At 42.2% G+C, this 23,733-nt stretch overlaps 1 protein-coding gene across 1 annotated transcript in view; it reads right to left on the bottom strand.

Moving 5' to 3' along the window:
• Positions 1-23,733, bottom strand: part of LOC308110066 (voltage-gated delayed rectifier potassium channel KCNH1-like) — a gene marked incomplete at both ends in the record, with an annotated part of 53,918 nt that overhangs the window by 6,442 nt on the left and 23,743 nt on the right. The window contains 4 exons of the mRNA XM_080464120.1: positions 2,095-2,291; positions 5,570-5,822; positions 10,674-10,873; positions 19,875-20,304. Of these exons, the coding sequence (XP_080320246.1) occupies positions 2,095-2,291; positions 5,570-5,822; positions 10,674-10,873; positions 19,875-20,304 (1,080 nt within the window). The remainder of the gene's footprint in view (positions 1-2,094; positions 2,292-5,569; positions 5,823-10,673; positions 10,874-19,874; positions 20,305-23,733) is intronic.

Below are 23,733 nucleotides of genomic sequence, written 5' to 3'. Positions count from 1 at the left end.
GATCCTGTTCAGGGTCGCAGGGTCCTGGAGCCAATCCCAGAGTACTGTGAACGAGGGCAGGATGTATCCATGCCCTCGCTGGGCATACTCCAGTCCATCGCAGGACAAACACACAGAGACAGACAACCACACACACCCACATTCACACTTGGGGGCAATTTAGTGTCACCAATTCACATCACGTGCATGATTTTGGACTGCGGGGTAAAACCGGAGTACCCGGAGAAAAAACGCACACATGTGAGGAAAACATGCAAACATTACACAGAAAGGCCCGGCCGGTTTTTGAACCCAGACCTTCTGATGCATCCATAGAATAACATCCATTAATCCCATAAGCCACAAGAACCTTTAATCAATCATTTTACTCCCCCCATTTTTAGACAAAACATATTTTTTCTCAACACATTCTTCATTATTTGTTTTCTTACAATGATGAAACCTTGTTAACTCTGATTGCCCAATATAAACGTGAACATTTTCCTTTACATCAAGCAAGGGGCCATATTATACATACTAAACGCTGTTTTGAAAAATGTTTAAAAAGGTTTACAGTGTTTATGTTAATTTTCAACTCAACTTTCAATTCAACTTTATTCATATAGCACCAAATACAACACAGTCATTTCAAGGGGCTTTTAACAGAGAAATGAGAAAAACCCAACAAATCCACACGAGCAAGCAGATTTATTTGCGACTGTGGAAAGGAAAAACTCCTCTAACAGGAAGAAACCTTAGACCAGTTTGCCAGTCTGGTTTTTATTGTTTGTCTCTTTCCACAGAATATTATGGTACTTGTAAATAAAAAAATTGAAAGACGGATTATAGTAAACCCTGTGTATCAGTTCAGTCTTTAGAAACTGGGCCAACTTTTTGAAATAAAATACCGTATGTTCCTCTGAGACGATACAGCAAAACCGATACGCCCTATAATCCAATGGCAAGTGTCCCCTGAAGACAGGTGTCCTCTCTTCGGAGGGACGGGTCACAAGGACAAATTGTAGGACCAGTTGATATTGAACGAACCAAACACCGAATATGTTCTGGTTATTTAAAAGCACATAACTGAACTAATACAAGATGTATACAATATTAATACATATATACATATGTACGTGTATAAGATGTATACAAGATAATTGTTAAATAAGATTTAATGTACTTCAGGGACCACATACAGTCCAGTTTCATCCTGAGTGGGCCAGGCTGTTAAAATATTGCTATAATAACCATGGTAAATAAATATAATAAATAACCATAATAAAATTTACACTTCAAACTTTTTCATTGTTGTGGTCACAGTGTATGTAATGGAATTGTCTATATTTTTGCAAGATCAAACAGTTAGTTCGGAAAATCATTACAATCTCAACATAAAGTCAATTTTAACTCATAAAGACCCGGACACATTTCTCCTTAAAGGAAACGTATGTGCAATATCCCACATACCAAGTGGACTACATAGAATACATTTCTGATGTTTTTTTTAAATTTATTTTTATTTTTTAATAATACCAGTAAATGTCAAAGATCTGTGATGTGACATATATGTCACGTTGGGCCTTTATGGTATATCTACCTTAAACCTGCTTATCTTAACTCCATGAACGTTCGAGATTCAGTGAGTGCAGGAAGCAAAAAGGTGAGTCACTGGTTCATAAGTACAACACACAGAACATGTTAACACTGGCCTCGTCTGTCAGAGCAGAGAGTCCTGACAGAAACCTGGCTGAGAACTCGCAGAGACTCCACAGGGACCTGACGGATTGGATGCTTTCAAAAGAAGGTCATGTATCTATACCCTGAGTCTGTGTCCTCCATTGCAGCTGTCTTGTCTGAGTCAATATTTTATCCATTTTATGTTAGAAAAACTTGAATCTGCTGTAAGTTGCTGACAGTGTCGTGGTTGATGTGTTTTTGTTTGTATTAGAAGATTGAAGATGAATGTTTACAACTCATTTCTTTCATGTGTAAGTTTAGGAATTCATGGAAAAACTCCACAAAGATCCTAAAGAGAAAGAAATGAATAATGAAATCGTAATGAATCTGGATGAGTTCATCATCCATCTCTTCAGGATGGCTTCACTGACTCACCCTCTTCCTCAGGTTGTAGGTGAGCACCAGGTTTCTGGCAAAGTGGTTGGCGAAGTTGGAATAAAACTCCAGGACTTTCTGCAGCGCGTCCCGTTTGATGACGTGGAGGTCGCAGTAGGTCAACGCCCGGACGTTAGCACACGACTGAGCCAGCGTCATCTCCTTCCAGAACACGTCACCAAACACATCACCTTTACCTGCACGCACACACACACACACACACACACACACACACACACACACACACACACACACACACACACACACACACACACACACACACACACACACACACACACACACACACACACACACACACACACACACACACACACACACACACACACCGCTGTAGCTCTATGGATGCTTCAAACATGGGTGATAAACTAATTCTAATTTTGTACAGCTCCTAATCCTCCCGTTGTTGTATTGTTGTATGTACATTTTTCAAAGCAATTTGAGTATAGTCTTCATATTTCAAACAATGCTAACAGGTGCAAAATTGCTTGAAATGTCCAAAAATACAACATTGTCCTGCCTGTAAGATGCATGTTTTGACCATGCTTCACTAAGGTCATGTTTCACGGCTTCATATCTGATCTCTGGGTTCAGGACATTTAAGCCGTGGAGACGCGTCGAGCGAATAACACGGAAACGGCCAGCGGCGGCCGGCTTTACAACTCCGCGGCTGTCCGAGTCGATCTATACAGCACAAACTTTCTTTTTTTGTAAACAGCAGCGTCTGCTGAATCTCCTCCTCTCCTGTTACTGAGAGGAGCGTCTGCACCTTGTTAAAAGACCGTGATGTTGTGTTGCGCGGCGACCTTTCAATAAACCCAGTTAACAAATCAACCAGTGAGCGCAAAACAGCGTACGTAAACAACAACAAAGGGTTTAGGGCCGATGAAATATTTAAATATTGCGAGCAAGTGGAGAGTGGCGATCGTCACTACCAATCAGCAAACGGCTGCGTTGTCAGCCTCCTCACAGATCTGTTCCTCGGTGCTAGGTACCTCAACAGAGGGGCGGTGGAAAGTCGTAGGTGGTGGTCGCAGTTTCTTTCCGTACCAACCACAACTTTTTCAGTCGGACCGCACGAAAACCCGCCCCGCAACGTCCTAGTACAGAGAGTGCGGTGGAACCGGGGTTTTACACTCTCCAAGACAGCTCTGTCCTCACAGGATAATCAGAAACTAAGTTTCTTTTGATGAAAATTACAGTTTTCTCTGCCATAATTTCACTTTGGATCAGATCTTCTGAGAAGCCGGTTTAGGCCAATTTCCTTTCTCAGCTTCAAGCAGCTGATCTGAGCCGTCCAGACCTCCTTCATTGCAGTTCCTCCCTGAGATGGACTTGTCTGCTTCTGAACCCCACAGAGATCAGAGGTGCCACAACATTCAGAAAGACTCACAGTGGGACATTTCAAATAACTGAAACTGCAGCTTCCCCCTCATGGATACAAGAGAGTAAGATTTTGTATTTTGGCTCTTTCTTATGTCATAAAAAGAGAATTTCAAAGCCAATAAAAACAACTGGGGTTTGTAAAACATTATAACACTTGGATTTTTATAAAAAGAAATAGGAAAATGTTAAAAACACAGGCGCATATGGTGTTGACTATTTTATATCGTTTATGTTCTGTTTTTGTTTAGTTTTTTTACATGTTCAAAATAAAAACTTCAAATCAAAATCAAAAAATCTAAATAGTTTAAAGGAAAAAAAAATTTCAAATAAATTTGGGAGCAATTGAGCTGCTGAGTGGAAATCCCTGTGTTGATGTGAAACCAAGAAATACTGAGTGAAGAGACTGGCTTCACTGTTTATTGACAGTAATAATCCACAATCCATCCCATTCAGTTTGTGCTGGCTTTGGGTCCTGAACCACAGCAACACATCAAACATCATCGTATTATAATGATTAACTACAGTCAGAAATGTAATATACATATGAATCGTACTACTGTGCTGTGATGTCAAGTCTGAAACAGCGACAAACAGAAGTCCTTCAGGCTGCTTGTTACAAGCTGTTAGGACAGGCTCAATCTTGTTCAGAGGCTCGATGAAACGCTGAGTCTCATCACTAAATTCAGAGTGGTTTGCAAAGGGAGGCAGATCCAAATCAGAGTGTTTGGTTTTTGACATTTTGAAATTGTGAACCTTCCATCATTTAAAACAGTACTTCTGAGTAATCTGTGATATTTCATGTGCATGTCATTAAAGACCTCAGCTGGTCGCTTTGTTTGTTTTTCTGCAGAGTGTTTCTGATTAATGTGGAGCTGCTAAAGATCTGAGGGGTTTCATGAACCCCAAAGTGGATTGCATTACAACTCTGACGGATGTTGATTCAGCCCTGCTCCGCCTTCACAGCTTCTGCCACCACCTCTCAGCATGTTTGCTTCTGAGTGGCTGAATGCTCTCCTTCCTTCAGCTGAAAACATGCAGCCTAAACGTCATGCATTAAAAATAATGCCTTGCTAATGAGGACCCTGAGCACACTGAAAGAAATAGAAATGGAAATGGTTTGATGCATGTGTATGTGTACTTCATGTACATTTTGTTAGTGGTAGTCCGCACAATGTACAAGAGTGTGAACAAGCCCACCATATTCAGGCCTCTAGGATGATCCAGCAATGAGTGAAAATCAGAAACAATTCATTACAATGCTTCAATAAAAAGGTTTTTCTTTAAAACACCAATTGATTGACGTTACATGACATATTTACATAAATGTTGCGGGAGGGAGAAGATGAGGGTCTGTGCCTCATCAGGGTCTGAGCGAGCGGCACAGCAACTGAGCAGCAGACACACAGCGGAGCATGGCAGAAGAGCTGGCTGGCCCGGGACGGCAGCAGCAGCAGCAGCAGCAGCAGTGTGAAGGTGGTGTGTGGAGGTGTGAAGGTGTGGAGGTGTGGAGGTGTGGAGGTGTGGAGGTGTGGAGGTGTGGAGCTATAAAACTGGAAAGCTGACTCCGTGTCTCTGTGCCCGTCTGCAGCTGAGAACCCCAGAGAAGAGAAGCAAGGGTTTCTTGAAACAAACGTCTCCATAGTTCTTTGCACTAAAGATAGAATTTGGAGCTGCTCTCTGAACTGATCTGACACCTCTGGACTGCGACAGGGTCTTTGTGCTGTGGAAAAAAGTGAATAAAGCCACATCTAGAACATCTGGAGTGTGTGAGTGGCATCATACTCGTTTCAACAGCGTTGATGCTCACGTCCATATAAAAACCCTGCTGATCATCACATTTAAAATCTCAATTTGTGGAGTTTTAACTGGTCTAAAACAGTTAATGTTTACTATTGATAGACTAATTATACTAACATACTGGTGTTACTGCTCTGTCTGTTATACCTCTACCACAGTTGAGTGTGATATTTTTGTGTAACTTTGGGAAAGAATAATATCTTAAAAGCTGAATCAAGTGAGGTGATCACTATGGTCACTTCATGTTAATCAAGTCAAACTTCTGGCGCCTCACCTAGAATTGCCACCACCTCATCATCCTGAATGACCTCCAGTGAGCCCGACACCACAAAGCAGAGGCTGTCCACGCTCTCTCCGGCATGGTAGATTAGGTCTCCCGGCGCACTGTGGATGGTCTGGAACTCCATGGCGAGGGCTCGCAGGCAGCCATCGCTGGCCAGCCGAAATGCCGGGTGCTCCTTGAACACCTTCCTGTTGAGGTGGACGCATATGTCCGCGCGCATGTCTTTGGGACATATCTGGAGAACCTGTATGAAACATGAGGCTCACAGCTCATCACACACACACACACACACAGACAGTTCTGCTCTACTAGACATACTGGATCAACACACAGAAACCTCATGAATGCTCCTTCATGAGGGAGCTCACAATTTGGTTTGTGTTCAGGTTTTTTGTTCAAAGATATTAAGAGAAAGTTTTTCATGAAATCCTCAGCTTTCTTTGCAGAGACACAAAGGAACACATCTGGAGGTGACTAGGGATAGATATGAGGCTGTGACACTGCTGCCCACAGTCATTGAGTGGTTGTCTCTTAATCAGAAGGTTGTAGGTTTGATTCCCTATCTCCTCCTGTCCATATGTCAAAGTGTTCTTGAGCAACACATTAAACTCCAAATTGTTCCCATTGGATAGACTGAGCACCTTGTACGGCAGCCGGCTCTGCTGGTGTGTGAGTGCATGTGTGAGTGTGAGTGTGAATGGGTGAATATGATTAATGGTGTAAAGCACCTTGTGGACTGCTCAAGCCATGGAAAAGTGCTTCATTTGTGAAAACCTTTTGCCATTTCACTTTAGAGAGTTCCTCTCTAACCTTATCTGTAATTAATCATGCTTGTGTTTGGGAATAACCTCAAACCGAGAAACAGAGAAGAAAAACAAGTCCTGTAAAGCCAACTGTAAGAATCACTGTGAATGTTAACATTTATGAAGTTTGCAAATTTTAAAAAGCTTTAACCAGCCCTGGACAACAGATGTTTGTTAATGGAGCCAAATCTGAAATCTGAAATCTTCTTGAAGCAGATTTGTTTTAAGGGAAAAGATTTTTAATTCACGTTGTCAGGTGGGCTGTCGTCAAATTACAGCATACAAACCGAAAATAACTATAAATGTTTCCATACAGTATGTGTTGAATGAGGTACCAGTATATCCAAATAAAGTCTACATTTATTACATACATTTTTTTACAAAACCTGAACTAGCTGAATAAATATTATGCTGTTTTCAATTAAGCTTCCAAAGCAGAAATGCAGTGAAATGTCCAAAAGCCTGAATGATTTTGTGTTTTAATTGCTAGTAATATTTTTTTAACTAGTTTTTAACTGCTTTTTAACATATTGTACAGTAACCTTGGCTGTCTTGACACTGATAAATCACATGTATTATTATTATTATTATTATTATTATTATTATTATTATTATTATTATTATTATTATTATTATTATTATTATTATTATCTCTTAAAATCTTGTTAAATCTTGTTCATTTTAGTTATTGCATTCCTTGTTTCTTCTCACTGAAATGCAGCCCAGTGAAGATGCTGAATGAAAACTACAGATTCATGTTTCGTACTTCATTTGAGAGACTTTGTCCAGTTTTGTTAGACTGTTCTAGTGGTCTAGTACAATTCTAACTGAGAATATGCAGCTCTCCCAGTACCACCATTATGGTTATACTAGAACCTGAACATACAGTAGTGGAGGCTTAGCCTATTCACTGTGGATTTATTACTTATGTATAAACTTATGTTTGAAATATGAATTTCCTGTGTTTTAAATTCTTTTTATTCTACGTTTTGAACCATTTTGATCATTTTAGATTTTATATTTTCAGACTGTTCTAGATTTGTTCTCGACTGCTTTAAACTTCACACCTTACTGGAGCATTAACACATTAGAAAAGTTAAATTTGAATGAAGAATTTTTAAAATGAATTTGAAGTGCTACTACTATTCCGCCTCTCTGCCTCTTCCTCCTCCTCCAGAGCTTGGAGCATCGGAGGGAGCTTAAATTTAGCAGCAGCTCGCTTTGTGGCTGCCTCACCTGCCCTCTAGCTCAAATGCCCCACACCCTTACATCTCCAGCTCGGAGGGCACCATGTGCCAGGCCTCATGGCAGGTGGCAGTCCCCCTTCAGTTTGGCCCTCTTCCTCACTCCTGCTGGCTTCACCTGCTCCTTCTGTTCCCTCCTCAGGAACAGATCATATGGTAAAACCGCTCCTCTCTTTCTACTGTTACTAAATCACACTGACCCACAGCCGTCATATCAAAATTTGTTTTCTCTCTCCACTTAATGTATTTTTTTGTCATGTCAACCTGCCCAATTAGGTCCTGCTCTGACGCATGTGACTCATGTGTAATATGAGTGCGGCTTTAATAAAAACTGTTACCTTGCAAGAACATTTCAACAGGCAGGGAATGTAAAATCAGTAATAATAATAATAGAGCATGCTTTTCTGGACACTCAAAGATGCTTTACATTGCATTATACATTTACTCCATACTGGATTGTGGTAAACTACGTCTGTAGCCACAGCTGCTCTGGGGCAGACTGACGGAAGAGAGGCTGCTAATCTGCGCCATCGGCCCCTCCGACCCCTCCGACCCCTCCAACCCCTCCAACCCCTCACTCTCTCATTACATTCATCAGGGCAGTTTGGGGTTCAGTATCTTGCCTAAGGACACTTTGGCATGTAGGCAGGTAGAGATGGGGATTGAACCTGCAACAATTGGGAGACGGCCGCTCTACCAACCGAGCCATGCCGCCCCATAATAAAGCGTTACTCCAAGAGTAAGCGCAGTCAAGATGAATAAGCTCCACCAACCTCTCTACCTTTTTAGGTACTTGTCTGGAGAGGTCAGTGAAGATCAATTCAGCAAGTGGGACCAGTGGATTTCAAGATTTATTTGGCAGGGTCAGAAACGAAAGATTGAAATATGTCACCCTCCAACTTGCCAAGGAAAGTGGGGAAATGGGTCTTCCTTGTCTAAGAAATTACTACTATGCTCCCTCCACAAATAGCTCCCCTTCTATATTGAATGAATGAAATGTAAACCGCTAAGTGGAAGGAGGTAGAATCTAATCTGTCAATTCAGTTCCCTATCCCAACTGTAATAGGGCAGAAGGGTTTAATGTGTCATTTGGAAAAGATGGAGAACCCGAGGTTAACTCACACTCTTCAAACCTGGCAGAAGGTGATTGGTAGATGCGAGTTACTTTGAACGTTGATAATGTTCAGATGCTTTCCTTATGATTCAGATTTAGTTTTAACCAGGCACGACTCAACTTTAAAATCATGAACAATGGATGGGCTCACCACATTCCTTTCACTTTTTAAAAGTGACACTGTGCACAGCTTTGAGGTAATGTGGGACAAACATGGAACTGGAACGGCTTCCATAGATACCTGTTATTATGATTTTATATTGATCATGAATGTAAATTGACTTTTCAGATATTAAATCAGAATTTTAACAGATTCTTAAATATGCCATTACAATGACACCGAACTCACTTTCCAAACTGTACACGACCTCATCCCATGCCAATAATAGTAACACTTTATATATTAAAGGCTAATGGGAAAGAGAAGCAGGGATCCCAAATCCTGAGGAGGCTTGTGGCAGTATCTGGTCCTTCTGGTGGAAACATCTACCTCCATGGACTGGAGAAAGCATTGCTGGAAGAATATCATTAGATATTTCAAGACACGGTGTCAGGAAAAGTATATAGATGTAAATATGCCATGCTGGAGACAATGTAGTTCGACTATGGCTAACCACTACCATATCTTTCCAGATTGTCCTAAATTGGATGAATTCTGAAAGTGTATCCAGGTTTAAAACACTCTCATTCCTCTGACTTTTGATGCCCTGTACCAAGGTCATATTTCTTTTTTGGGAAATATTACCAGGAGATGGTTAAGTCCGATTTCACCTACTCTCTATGACTGGATTGGAATTATTCTCGAGATATTTATAGAAAAAGTGACCTATTGATTAAGAACTCAACAGGAGAAATTCTACCAAATTTGGAACAACTGGATTATATTTGCAGCCCCCAGAGGAGCAGACTTTATTAGATCTCACTGATACTATTGTTTTGTAATTCACTTATTTAACTTCTGACTGGTTATTATGAATATTTCTGGAAGTAGTGGGTGATCACCCACAGTTTGTGTACACAGTTCATATATACCTATCAGTGTTCTCATCAAATGAACATAGGAGCATCATCTGGATGTACAGTCATAAGGAGGATAATCTGTACCCTTTGATACTATCACCATCACAATTGATGGGAAACTTAAGTTAATAGAGGAATGTACTACAAAGATCGAATGAGGACTGATCCAATATCTGCCTATACAGTCTTTGAGCCATATGCCTTGAAGGCGATGTTGCACATCTTCTGGATTTAAAACACACAGAACTGGAATGCAATTTATTTTCATTTCTATTAATATTGCTAATCTGGTGTATTTATTTATCCTTTCCAAATAGAGATGCAATTTAAAAAAAAGAAAACACTTGATGAACATCTTAATTATTAACAATTAAACTGTGACAAATTACTTGTGTAAAAATGGAAAATAATCAAAAAATAAATGAAAAGCTGAGACAAACAAGAGTGAAACAAATATATTATTGTTCATAAGTAATTATCAGGATGATTATGAAATGTGATAATTGAATATTGGGAAAATGGTAGGATTAAATAAGTTTTATTTCTTCCTAACAATTTTCATACATTTTGAATTAGATATACATCTTTGAATTGGATATATATGATTGGAATTCCACTCGGATTCTGGATCGGCATTCCAATGAGGGCCTCGACATATACATATATATATATATATATATATTATATATATATGTGTGTGTGTGTGTGTGTGTGTGTGTGTGTGTGTGTATATATATATGTATGTATGTGTATGTATATATACTGGATATATATATACAGTATATATATCTGGTCCAACCTTTCAGAAATGGTGGTTTTATAGAAGGTTTGCTTCTATTCTACATAGTTTAATATGGACTTATAAAGAAAGCTGTAAAATACTAATTGAAACTGATGAAGGACTGAGGTGGTACCTTGTCCGTGTCGATGCCTCTGGTCATTGACCAGGTGGACACGATGTAGTCCATCACCCGCTCACTCAGGCCTTTGGGGACCTGGTAGAGTTTCAGGAAGTCGCGCACGCTGTTCAGCATCTCGTGGTAACGGTTGGTGTTTGCATACATCTGCTGGAAGATGGTGGTGACGTTACCAAAGATGGTCGCGTAGAGCAGTGCTGCAAATAGCAGAGAATACACATCTTTTAACCAACCACGCTCTTCTCTCTTCACTAAAGCTGCCATGAGTCAACAGATGATGACACATCACAGTTACAGTTTCCACAAAAACCCAAACCACCTCCTAAACATTAATGGAAATGTCTTAAAAAATGTGTCAACAAAGTTTTTTCAAACAAATAAACGTGAATAGATTTATTTATTTTTTAAAATTTACATTAAAACATATTATCCCACTGGTTACAAATATGACTACTCAAAAAACGCTGTTCATGTACTTATCGAAAAATTTTTGACTTTGTATAACCGCTACCAAAGATACACTACTTGGATGATCTCAATACTGGGAAAAAATTGGCTTCCAATGGGTTAATTTTCTTTACTGAATCAAAAAAGAAGAATGTCCACTGTTTTTTAAAGAATGTGATAAAATGTGGATCCTTGAGCAGTGATGTGTTGAATCTCCATTGTCTGATAGTCTGAGTGGTAACAGATTCCAGCAGCTTTCTCTGCTTTCTCAATTTTTCTATGTTTGTACTGTATTTTGCACACTAGATGTATGTACTTTATCTACATTTTCTATGTGCTCTAAGACTTTTACGCTGTATCCTATGGATAAGGACTATAACATACAAACAAACCTGTTTATTTGAGAAAACAACTCTATGAACTGAGAGCAATGTGTCACCCTGGTGCGGTCCTCTCTGTGGCTGCAGATCTGACGCTATGCTAAAGGCTAAATGGCTCGCGAGGAAATAGCAATACAAGCCTGCGATACCTTCAATGATCATAGAAAATGTGAACTCCCTACCAAACAAGATTGACAAACTGGCTGTCAGAGGACATGGAGGCGGCTGGTGACTGCGCCACAGACTACATCAACTTATGTAGGGAAAGTATGTACTGGAAAGTAGGAACTGTAGTCTGCTTTCTCAACAACAAACCCTGGATCACCAGTGATAACAAGGGCCTTCTGAACCACAAGAAGAAGGCCTTTAAAGACAGCAATCAGCAGGATAATAATAATAATGCATAGGTTTTATATAGTGCTTTTCTGGACACTCAAAGACGCTTTACATTGCATTATTCATTCACTCCAGACTGGATGGTGGTAAACTACGTCTGTAGCTACATCTGCTCTGGGACAGACTGACGGAAGAGAGGCTGCTAATCTGCACCATCGGTCCCTCTGACCACCACTCACTCTCACACTGCATTCACCCAGGCAGTTTGGGGTTCAGTGTCGGCATGTAGGCAGGCAGAGATGGGAATTGAACCTGCAACCTTCCTATTGGGAGACGACCTCTCTACCAACCAAGCCGTGCCACCCCGAGCCGACCAGGATCTTAGGCGAGTACAGGGAGAGCTCAGAGTCTGAGCCAGGGAGGCAAAGGAGCAATACAGAAGCAAGGTGGAGCAGAAGTTTCAGAATAACAGCATGAAAGAGGTGTAGTATGGAATGAACACGACTACCGGCTGCAGCACGAAGAGGGGAGGAGAAAGCAAACCTCCTAAACAAAGTCTTTAACAGGTTTGACCTCCTTCACTCGTACCAGGTGAAGGTGGAAGTGGAGAACGCCATCATCTACATGCTGCATCGATCCCTCTCCCACCTCAACGGGGGCAGTGGTGCTGTGAGAATCACATTCTTGGACTTCTCCAGCACTTCTAACACCATCCAGCCCCCGAACCTGGGACACAAACTAAAAGAGATGGGTCTAAACACACACCTGGTGGTCTGAATACCGGACCGCCTGGTGGTCTGGATAGCGGACCGCCTGGTGGCCTGGATACTGGACCGCCTGGATAGCGGACCGCCTGGTGGCCTGGATAGTGGACCGCCTGGTGGCCTGGATACCGGACTACCTGACAGGCAGACCTCAGTATGTACAACTGGGGGACTGCAGGCCTGACACCGTGGTCAACAGCACCGGAGCCCTGCAGGGGACTCTGCTATTTCTGGTCCTGTTCGCCCTTTACACATCGGACTTTAAATATAACCAGGAGTCCTGCCACATGCAGACGTTTGTGGACAATACTGTGATCGTGGGGCGTATAAGTGGTGGACGGGAGGAGGAGTACAGGAAAGTGATGGTGGATTTCGCTGCATGATGCGACTCCAACCACCTGCACCTCAAACCCACCAAGACCAAAATGATGGTGGCGGACTTCAGGAGACCGAGGTTCAACCGGTGCCTGTCACCATTAAGGGGGACAGTGTGGACAAAGCCAGTTTACAGATGCAATGAGATATGTATAGTTGTGTGTGTGTGTGTGTGTGTGTGTGTGTGTGTGTGTGTGTGTGTGTGTGTGTGTGTGTGTGTGTGTGTGTGTATGTGTGTGTGTGTGTGTGTGTGTGTGTGTGTGTCCATGAATTAACTATTCATGTCCTCTAAAAGCCAAAGCTCAGCCCATCAATACCGGGTGACCCTGACTCAGCTGAGGCTGGGCCGCAGCCGGTCAACACGATGACCTCCCCCACCCCAACCCCAACCCCCCACCCCGCCCACACCTACAGTGACACGTTCTGCTGAAGCCGAGCAGCTTGTGGAGCTGTGGGGCTAACAGGAGTCCTCCCAAAGGACTCACTGTGACCTCCAGAAAGGTTACTGTACAGCTCTGGTGCCACAACAGCAACAGCAGTTTCTCCCAGTTCACAGGCCGGCCATCATCAGAGCAACAAAGGTCATAAGGTCATAGCAGTCTGGATCATACCAGCCAAGGTCATGGTAGCCCGGGTCGAGCAGCCTGGATCATAGTAGTCTGGATCATAGCTGCCCAGGTCATAGTGGTCCCAATATTCAATCCTCCATACTAGAACTTTTATGATATTTTCAAAGAAGACACTTTGGATCAATTTACTAAAAGTTTGCATGTATAAATAAAATGACACAAATTTGACACACACACACACATTAAAGCAGGTTCACTAACAGATTGAGTCCGATAGTCATGCAATAACAACATACTATCACTGAAAGTAGTTTACCTTTATGTTTTACTGTAATGAGGGGGGGGGGGGGGGGGCAAAAATGTGTTTTACTGTAGTGAAGGAGTGAATGAGGGAAGGAAGGAAGGAGAGAGGGAGGGAATGTGTCCTAACCCAGTGAATGAGGGAGGGAGGGAGGGAATGTGTTTCATGATAACATGTAATTGTAAATCAGATAATTACTCTGTGTATTCTGTGTATTTCTGCTTGTCTGATGTATCTTGGTGTTCTATGTACTGTTGTTTCCTCTTTTACCCTCTGAAAAGCTCTTCCAGGGACCAGAGTTGCAAATTAGTGTCGCGCTACATACTCTATGTGCAACACGTCAGATTCTTTCTATGTATATTGTACTGTCCCTGATAAATAAATAAATTGAAATTGAAATTGAAGATGGTTTATAAATGTATCAATGAATAGAATAAAGAAAAGAATAATGTACAAAACGCAGCAGATTTATAAAATGTCTGAAAACATTTAAAAAGGAGGTTAAAATGAGCTTATCATAGGCGTTGTGTTGTGACATGACTTGTGAGAAACATTTACTCAAATGGCTCCACGGAACGTTATTATAATATATTATCTGTGTTATAACTTCTTAGATCTTACAAACTTCACTTGATCATTTTAGCTGCTCGTTCTTCTCTCAGGCTTTGACTTTATTTGCTTTGCTTTTTGGGGTTCAGAACTCCACCCAATTGCTCCATGAAGAAACGATGATGCATATAAAACCCCGTTTATTAACTGATGTTTGCATGTAATATCACTCATGGTGTTATTCTTAGCAAACCAAGTTCATTCTATGTATGTGCCCATGAATTTCTGTATACTTCATTCAGGACCCCTAAGGTCAGGTATGTGTTCTCCATTCCCTCCTCTTGTTTCCTTCCAGCAGATTCTGCATTCTAAAGACTGATGTCATGCTTGTGAACTGTTTTACTGTTGATTTATGACAGATTCACTGTAAGTGGTTAGAGGTGTTTACTTTTCCTGCAGAGTGGAAGTGTCATGGCACTCTGCCGAACAGGACTTTCCTCTGTCTCTGAGAGCAGAGGTGGAGGATGTTATGGAAACAAATGGATCAGCTAATTTCGTACAAAATATGCCACAGGGAAGTACGTGGGCAGTCAGAGCAGGATAAGAGACTGTATGTACTTTGGACTGAGTATACCCACTAACATTTGTTCTTTCTGTAGCCCTGTGTAAAAATACCCTATTAGATATTATTAGATACCACACATTAGTTGGAATATGTGAATAAAAATATTTTGTTTTGGGTTGAAATTTGAAAAGCACCTTTTTTTTGAGGAGTTGTTTGTTGTCAATGTTTTATTGTTTTATGTTGTTTTCAGTTCTAAAACTTTTTGATTTCTTTTGCTGGTGTTCAGAGATGAAGTTTGTTTTGGTTGACACCCACATTGTGTTGTAACTGCTGATTGGAGGGAGCCAACAGAAAGGGGCGGGGCTAAGGGTGCGGTGCAGGTGAAGTGAAGTGCCTGCACTCAGTCTGTGTGAGAGAGGCATCAGCAGCAGAAGCTCCACCAGTGAACCAAATGTTTGCAAGTCGACCAATCGTGGGCTTAAGGCAAGCATTTCCTGTGGCAACCAAAGAGGCAGAAGAAGGCCAACAACCTGCCACCTGTTTTGGAACGGTCCTGCTGTTTCTTCTACTGGAGAAAGACTCCTGAAAGACTCCTGCCCAGTTCCTGCTACCCCCCTGCTCTCCCTCCATGACAGAAAACCCCCCCACACACACACACACACCCCACTCATCCAACCCCTGTGAGTACTGCACCGATCATTTTGCAGCTCCTTGAGCGAAGCGGCCAGAAAGTTTGGGCCTCACCGGACCCAGACGTCGAAACAGGCCGGCCACCAACCTTTTGCCAGTGGTACCGGGTGGAGGGGTGGGTGGTGTGATTAACCATTCAATTATCTTGTTTTGGTGGTTGTTTTCATTGATTGATGATTTGTTTCATAAAAGAAGCACCTTGAGAGTTACAAGGAATTTTGATTTATTGGCAAAGTAGAAGATTGTTTTTGTTCGAGTGAAGGATTATTATTTTGAGTTCGAAGAGTTAAAAAGGTTCCGTGAAACCAGTTCTGTTGACAATAAGATTTAAACCTCATTTTTTTCAACGGTTTAGCGTAAAATAGTTTTTTCATTTTAAGAGAACCCTTGGTTGCAATTGTCTTGCTCTAATTTATTTTTTGTTTTATAATAAATGTCCAGACATTTTGGTATATAAGTCTGTTGTTGTGTCCCATTACTTTTTGTTAATATGAACTCAGGCCTTCTCTCATAGCCTTCACATGAGAATTGGGTTACATTTCGATAGAATTTGTAGCAGGAAGTGTCCAGTGAAAGTGAACTACAAACTTATACTTAGTTCTTGTTTGTGAGTGTTGACTTCTTCATGACTTCATTCATTTTCTTGTGCATCTTCTGTTTTAAGAGCAAATGTACCTGCTTCCATCTGTGTGCAGCCCTGTTGTTGTGAAAATGCAATGTGGTTGAAAAAAATCTTTTGGCACCAGAAAAATTGTCGTCACCTCAAAGAAACAAGCAATGGAAAGATATTCTGAGCTGCACGGCAGGATGGTCAGGGCTCTGGCCGCACAGTGAGAACGCTGTGGGTTCAAATACCAGCCAGCCTGTGTGAAGTTTGCATGTTCTACCTGTGCATGGGTTTTCTCTGTGTGGTCTGGACATGCAGGTGTAGTTAAATAGTGATCCTAAATTGCCAATAGGTGTGTGTAACTGGCTACCCTTTCAGTCAATCACAATTATTATTTAACAATTTTTTTTTTTTTGGGGGGGGGGGGGTTCTTCGTTGAGGAACTTTTGTTTCTGACCGGAAGTTGTGCTGTGTCAGGAAGTATTTAAGTGTGTTGTCATTTGAGCTTCATTCCTGGAACAGCACGGTAGGTTGAACTGCGGTGTCTCTGCGGTTGTTTATTATTTGTTTCTTCTCATACGCTCCTATTGAAAGTCCTTGACGCTGCCGCAGAGTTTAATAGCGCCCTTGATCAGCAGAGTGAGGTATGTTTTGGTGTTTATTTGTGGGAACTGTTTAAATATGAGTTGTTTATGTTTCTAGTGTGTTATGTGTGTATAATGTAATTAATATTTAATTTGATGGAGGTTTTAATTATAGTCTGGTTTTCTAATAAAGTCAAGTGTGTTTTTAAATTAAATTAATTTGTATAATGAACATGGAAAGATATTTTGTAACGGAGTGGTTTTAAAATTGGAATGAAATGTTGTTTGTTTTGCCTTTTAGTTTCACAGTGCCGATTTAATAAATAGAAGTTGCACCAGTCGAATTGGTCTGCTTTGTTCGAGGTCTGGGGCAGCTACCGTGTGAATCTGTCTGCATTTCTGTGTTTCTACTGTGATGGACTGGAAACCTGTTCAAGTGAAACCTTAACAGTGTTCGTGGCATAAGATCCAGGACCTGCTTACATGAACAGGATAGAGCAGTTTAAAGATGGACGGATGCAAAAGGTAAAGTTCTTAAGAGGACTCTTCCATCCATCCATCCAGTAGCGTCGCCAGCCAGAATCCTGTATGCACCGTGTGTACAATTTTTTTGAAGGTGTGAAAAAAAAAGATATTTAAAAGGGATAATTTCTCTCTCCATCTGCTTAGCGTAGGGGAGACTGGGGAATCACTGTATCATATTTTCCTCTCCGCACAGAGATGCATTCCTTTATAATAACAGCCTTTTATAGTGAGCAGCATGCATATGTCTTCTAGAACTCCCGACCACGTTTGCAAAGTTTGGATGAAAACAAATGCTGGTCTGCAGTGCGCACTGTCGCTATGTGTTTAATTTTAATTTTAATTTTTAATTTAAATCAACAGGGAGGCTTATCAAAGAGCAAATTTTCTGACCTACATGTCGTTTATTAAAATACATTCAATTCCCACATCCAGTTCATGCTCTAGAAGCTGAACCAGGTGACAGTTACAGTCCTCGGAGCAGAGCGTTCCTGTGGCTCGTTTCCTGAGCTGCTGCTCAGGGACTGGTAGGCCGCACATCTTGGAGGGGGGGTAGATCTGTGGAGCACTGGAGCCAATCCCAGCTAACAATGGGTGAGGGCAGAATACACCTGGAAAGGTGAGGCAATGATGCATACTGAACAAGGGCCTTTGTCCATCACAGGTCAAACACAGTGAGACAGACAACCACACACCAGTTAGGGCCAGGACTCGAATAAGGACTCGAATAAGATCTTGGTTATTCAATTCAGACGTGGAGTCCTGAAAGTATACATCTACTCTTCAAACTACCCCTGAATTCTTCAAAGAAAACACGGACACTTCAAACTACACGTGGGGCTTTTTAACATCTTCATTCATCAAATTACACCTAGAAAGCAAAACTCTTCCTGCTTGAAATGACCTCAGGAATCTTTAATACAACCTCAGACCAGTTATTACCAATATCTGGTTCTTTACGTGGAGCTATGGGCTGTTTAATTTACAAAAGTAGCTTGTCGCAGTTGTGCAGCTTTAGCGCCTTGAGGATTAGTGTTTTACTTCAGAATAAAGACAGTTGACAGACAAAAATGAACTGAGGTGGACCGACGGGACCACAAGAGGAAGGAAGCCATTCATGTGCCCTTACTTGTGGTAGTGGGAAAGACCAATAAAAATATGAGTGACATGATTGTGACTGGTTGTACAGGAGAGATTGCAATGACAATGGTATGACGAGAAAAGATGAAACTTCATATGTTTAAAACATACATCACAGAAAATGTGTGTAAAAGTGGGAAGAACATGGGGCACAAGAGATGTTGTCCAAATCCTCCAGTCGCTGGGGGATACAAAGATCGGAGACAAAGAGGATCTGCAACAATTATTTCAGTCCCTGATGTTGGGATTCAACACTGATGTGCACTACAGCCTGCTGGATGGTCAAGGTTAAAAACAAAGGCCGATGCAAAGCCAAGGGACACCAAGATTGAAGTGCCTGAAATGTGGTGTGCGTCTCTGTTTAGCATCTAAGACAGGGGTTCTCAATCTTGGTCCTCAAGGGCCGGTGTCCTGCATGTTTTAGGTTTCTCCTAGTTGCAATACACCTGAATGCAGCAGGGCCTTGTTACTTGGCTTTTTCACAAGCTTGATGATGATGACAACATCAGATTGAGGTGTGCTGAAGCTGGGAAAGAGCTAAAACATCCAGGACACCGGCCCTCCAGGACCAGGATTGCGAACCCCTGATCTAAGAGCAAGTGTTCCACGTCTGAAGTCCACCCAGAATGGGATTCAGGATTCAATAGTAAAGAAGGAAATAGGATTAAATAAACATTGGGATTCCCATGGTGGGTGTGGCTGGCAGCCAGAGCAGAGTGGCTGAACTGTGACACTTTTCCATACTACTGAAATATACTGAGTCAATTCATGCACATTACTGATTCATTGTTCTCTTAAGTGTCTGATAAACCATTTGTGGTGGTTTTACTTTTGTTTGTTATAATTTTTAGAAATAAAATGTTTTATAATATATCTCTTGTTTGTGATTTATCATTTCCATAACAAAATCTATGACTGAAAACCTTTCAGACCATCAGAGCATATTTTTGCCTTCAGGGAAGAAATCGATGAATGGGTGAACGTGATTAACAATGTAAAGCAGTGGAAAAGTGTTAAATATATATATAAAATGCATTTACATCATATCAAGACAATTTACTTCAACATACTTGTTGACTGAATTGTGCAATTATTATAATTTTTTTAGACTTAAAAACCATTGAATAAAAGATTTGTTGAGTTGACAGAGAAATTAGTGATCAGGAAAATCCCTATAGGGGATTTCTGCAAATTTTAGATGACACAGGCAAGAATGAAATCCACACAAGTACTTTTGCTCATTCTGCAAGATGACAAACAACCGAGCTGCCAAGTACATTAAAAAAAAAAGCATCTGAAGTAAACAAATCTGCATGCTTGCAGAGTTCTAGAGAACAAACATTGAAAATTATGAAAGAAAATGACTCACATCCGATCATCATCATGGCCACTGCAAAGATTTTCTCTCCATCTGTGTTGGGCGCAATGTTCCCAAAGCCGATGCTGGTCAAACTGGTCATGGTGAAGTATAGGGAGGTGATGTAGACTGAGTCTTTGCTGGGTCCCCCCTCCCAGCGGCCCGAGCCTGAAGCATTGAACCTGTATGGTGTCCCCACTGTCTCTCCCAGGAGGAACAACCAGCTGTCCATTCTCACACTGTTGGTGTCCTCGTTGATCACCTCATAGTCTCCAATGCTGTACCAGATACAGGCCAGCCAGTGAGCCGCCAGGCCAAATACACACACCAGTAAAACCAGTACAGCAGCACCATACTCGATGTAATGGTCCAACTTTCTGGCAACACGGCCCAAACGTAGGAGGCGGACCACTTTGAGGGAGCTGAAGAGGCTACTGATTCCCTGGAAAGGAAGGACAGAAGAGGAAACACAAGAAATGGAGAGGATGTAAATATATGGACATTTCTGAATCCTCGTCGTAGACTAAGCAGAAACACTCTACTCATCGTGACTTGTCAAATTTCTGCCCAGGAGCAGTGCTGAAGAAAACTGATAATCATGGTGAATGCAGTGTAAAACCCCGTTTCCACTGCACACAAACAGTGCAGGGACGGAATGGGACAGTCCGGTAAGGTTCGGGTTTCCACTGCAAGAATTGTGGATGGTACCAAAATAACCGCTCCAAAGGTTGACGCTTTTCCGTCGCCCTTCGGTTGGGGTACTCAGGACCACAGAACGGGTCTGATGTTGAGGACCGGTCTGCTGATTGGTCAGTGATTTACTACTTAATATGTTGGCTATGTTGTTGACATATTCAGCTTTGCACTGGTTGTTTGTTGTTGTTCTTTTGTGCTGCGCAACTTTCACATTGGTCCTAAAAGAGGAGATGTGAGGCAGGGACGGAGACCAGGAGAGAGCAGGCACTACGGCCGTAACTGAATCGGGATCGGAGCTCGGAGGCAGCAGCAGACGTCTTCCGGCCAGCTCGAAGCAGCTCAGGTGCACTACCGAGTCCGCTCGTCGAGTCACGCCGTGTCGCTGGCCGGAGCTCCATTGTCTACACACACTAGCCGGCTCCGGAGCTCCAGTTCCCCGATGCCGGAGTTCCAGAACCTGCTAGTGTGTGCGGACACGGAGCTGCGGTGCGCCGGGCAGCGTCTCGAGACGCAACGTGATGCCACACGACAATCGGACTTGGACTGTGCCCACACACAGTGCGCCGTCCTCGCATCGCGTCCGCGTTCTCGGCGCTCTGGTATCACTTCACCGGGGCAACGCCACCGGGGCCGGCCGGCCGGCGATCACTCTCTGGGACCGACACGGAAGTCGTAGCTGCAGCTCTGTGGCTGCAATAAAAAAGTTTACTAAAAATACTAGTGCAAATCAGAGTATGTAAACAACAACTAGGATTCATAAGGTCCAGATCTGCTGAAATGGGGCTGACCACTCCCAAGCAGTTCATTTCTGGTACTTCAGGCTATGTAATACATACTTGCAAAGTTGCTGTTCCTGAAATTCCCTCCTTGGTTTCTAATGTTTCAGTAAACAGAAAGCCGAGATTTAAAAAGTCTTGCTGAGAGTGTTTTAAAATATTATCCTTGGACTCCAAGGATAACTCCTTGGGTTCTATTTGAAAAAGAAAAATAGAGGTAGACCTTAAATGGTGCATTCTAATGCATTCTGGACTTCAAAGTACTACATTGTGAGAAGTAGATTTGGCTACTTAACAGTAATATATTTCCTTTTCTCCTTGACATTTTTTCTTTCTTGTTTTGTTAAAAAGTTGTTTTTTCTCTTTTATGGTAGCTTCTTTTCGTTGGTGATGGTTTTCATTTCTACCTGTAACTGTACCTGTACCTGACTTACCTTACTCCCCACATGTACTTGTGTATGCCACCTGCAGTTGGCACAATGCTTCTACCTGCAAATACAAACTGAGAACCTGTAGACTCTCAACTCTGAAATAATCTATATTATCCTCTTATTAGCTTTTAATTGAATATTAGATGCTTATTTGTTATCTGCAAACCTCCTGTAGCGCCGTCCCAAGGCCTTAGAATGTCACAGTCACACATAAATTGGTGATGGAACAAGAATGACTGTCAATACTTAAATTAAAAGCAGCATTTTCACAGCCCTCAACGAAGACGGTCGCTTCTCTCTTCTTTCCTCTCCTCCCTCGTCTTCCCTGCTTGCTGCTCCTTGTCTTGTACTGTCTCGTCTCAGAATCTAACAAGAGCCTCTCTTTACATCCCTATCCAAACCCAAACCCTGGAATTGAACAACTGGTCTGTCAATGCAATCGACCAAATTGTTACGAAAAGACGATTAAAGACTAAATGTCATTTCCAGTAATTTCCAGACTAAATGTCATTTCCAGTAAACCAGCTCCAAAACACTTTCATTTTCTAAAAGCATCTGCTTGTATTTCTTTACAAGTATATCCATGAAAGAGTCATCTTAATAAAGGCTCTCTATTCACAAGCTGCTTGAAAGTACTAGAATGTTCATCACTGAGGCCTCGCTCAATCTGAAAAGGGAAGATTGTTGTAATGTGGTATATAAATGCACATGCAGTACATTTGACTGATATTAAATAATAATGAAGAGCCCCACCTAAGAAATGAATCATCAGCCGCCACTGGTAGAATGATTGGGATGTTTCTGGAGCCATATATATACCCAGTTGTGGACCGGGCTTGTTTTAACGCCCTGGATGAACACCCACGGCTCCACGAGACCTCATCTGAGACGGGGTGATTCTTTTTCCCAGATTGCGCCCTGGGCGGCTGCCTACATCGCTCATAGCAAAATCCACCACTGTAAATACCAAGTCCTCGGGATCCGCCACATTCCTGATGGATTGGTGAGCGTAATGGCACACAGCAACTCGCATGCGCGCAACACTGCAGAACAATATCGATGACCATGCGTAATGGCTCGTGATTCTACGCTATCATTTCGTGCTATCACTTGTAACACATGATAACAGGTGGCGACTGTCTGTGATGACGCCTCCGTCTTCAATCATATGATTCAGGTCAAAATCATGATCCGCGGTCAGGAATGGAGATCCATGCCATCCCTGACTCGTCGTTGTTCTGTGTAGTTTGAGCTTTGTACTGAGACTCTTCCACCAACACCAGATGGTTTCCTCTGCTGTTACTATTGATTGTTGATTAGAGATTCTGTTTGTCCAAAGTGCTGCCAGTAAAGCATCTGATGGTCCACAGCTCATGTCCCGTTTTGTAGAGCTGCCAGGATACCTGCTATGACTGCCCTTCACCAGCAGAGACATTTGTGAAGGCGTCACAAACACATGCAGTGGATGATAAATATGCACAGTGAAGTGTGATACCATTCAGTTATTTCTCTATCTACAGAGATGGCAAAGGTACCCAGATCCCTTACGTCCGCTGCCGCTCGTCTTATCTGCTCCAGATAAGCTCACACACATAGCCACCATTAGCACCCGAACCGCTAACTTGTGCCGCTAACGACAGATCACCAGAGTTCTGACTGCATGTTCCGACATCCAGTTAGAACTCCGGCTCAGAACCGAACTGACAGCATCGTCCGGTCGTCACGTGACCTCGGAAAGCGTCTCCCAGCCGCCACGGTAACGCTGCTGCGCAGAGCGAAACATTTTGGCTTTTTGAAACCGCATCAGAGCTGCCATCTTGGATGAGGATCCCAACTCATCCACCGCCCGGTGGACGTTCGAGGTCATCACACCCACTCACAATGACCCGCCGACGTCGGCCTCCACCTGGTGGACGTTCGTGGTCATTACACCCATCACCCTCATCACTCCAGATGACAGACACACAC

Source organism: Lipophrys pholis, assembly GCF_963383615.2.
Source record: "Lipophrys pholis genome assembly, chromosome: 5".
NCBI classification, from domain to species: domain Eukaryota; kingdom Metazoa; phylum Chordata; class Actinopteri; order Blenniiformes; family Blenniidae; genus Lipophrys; species Lipophrys pholis.
The sequence above is the reverse complement of the archived record's forward strand: the minus strand, read 5'-3'. Positions and strand labels throughout refer to the sequence as shown.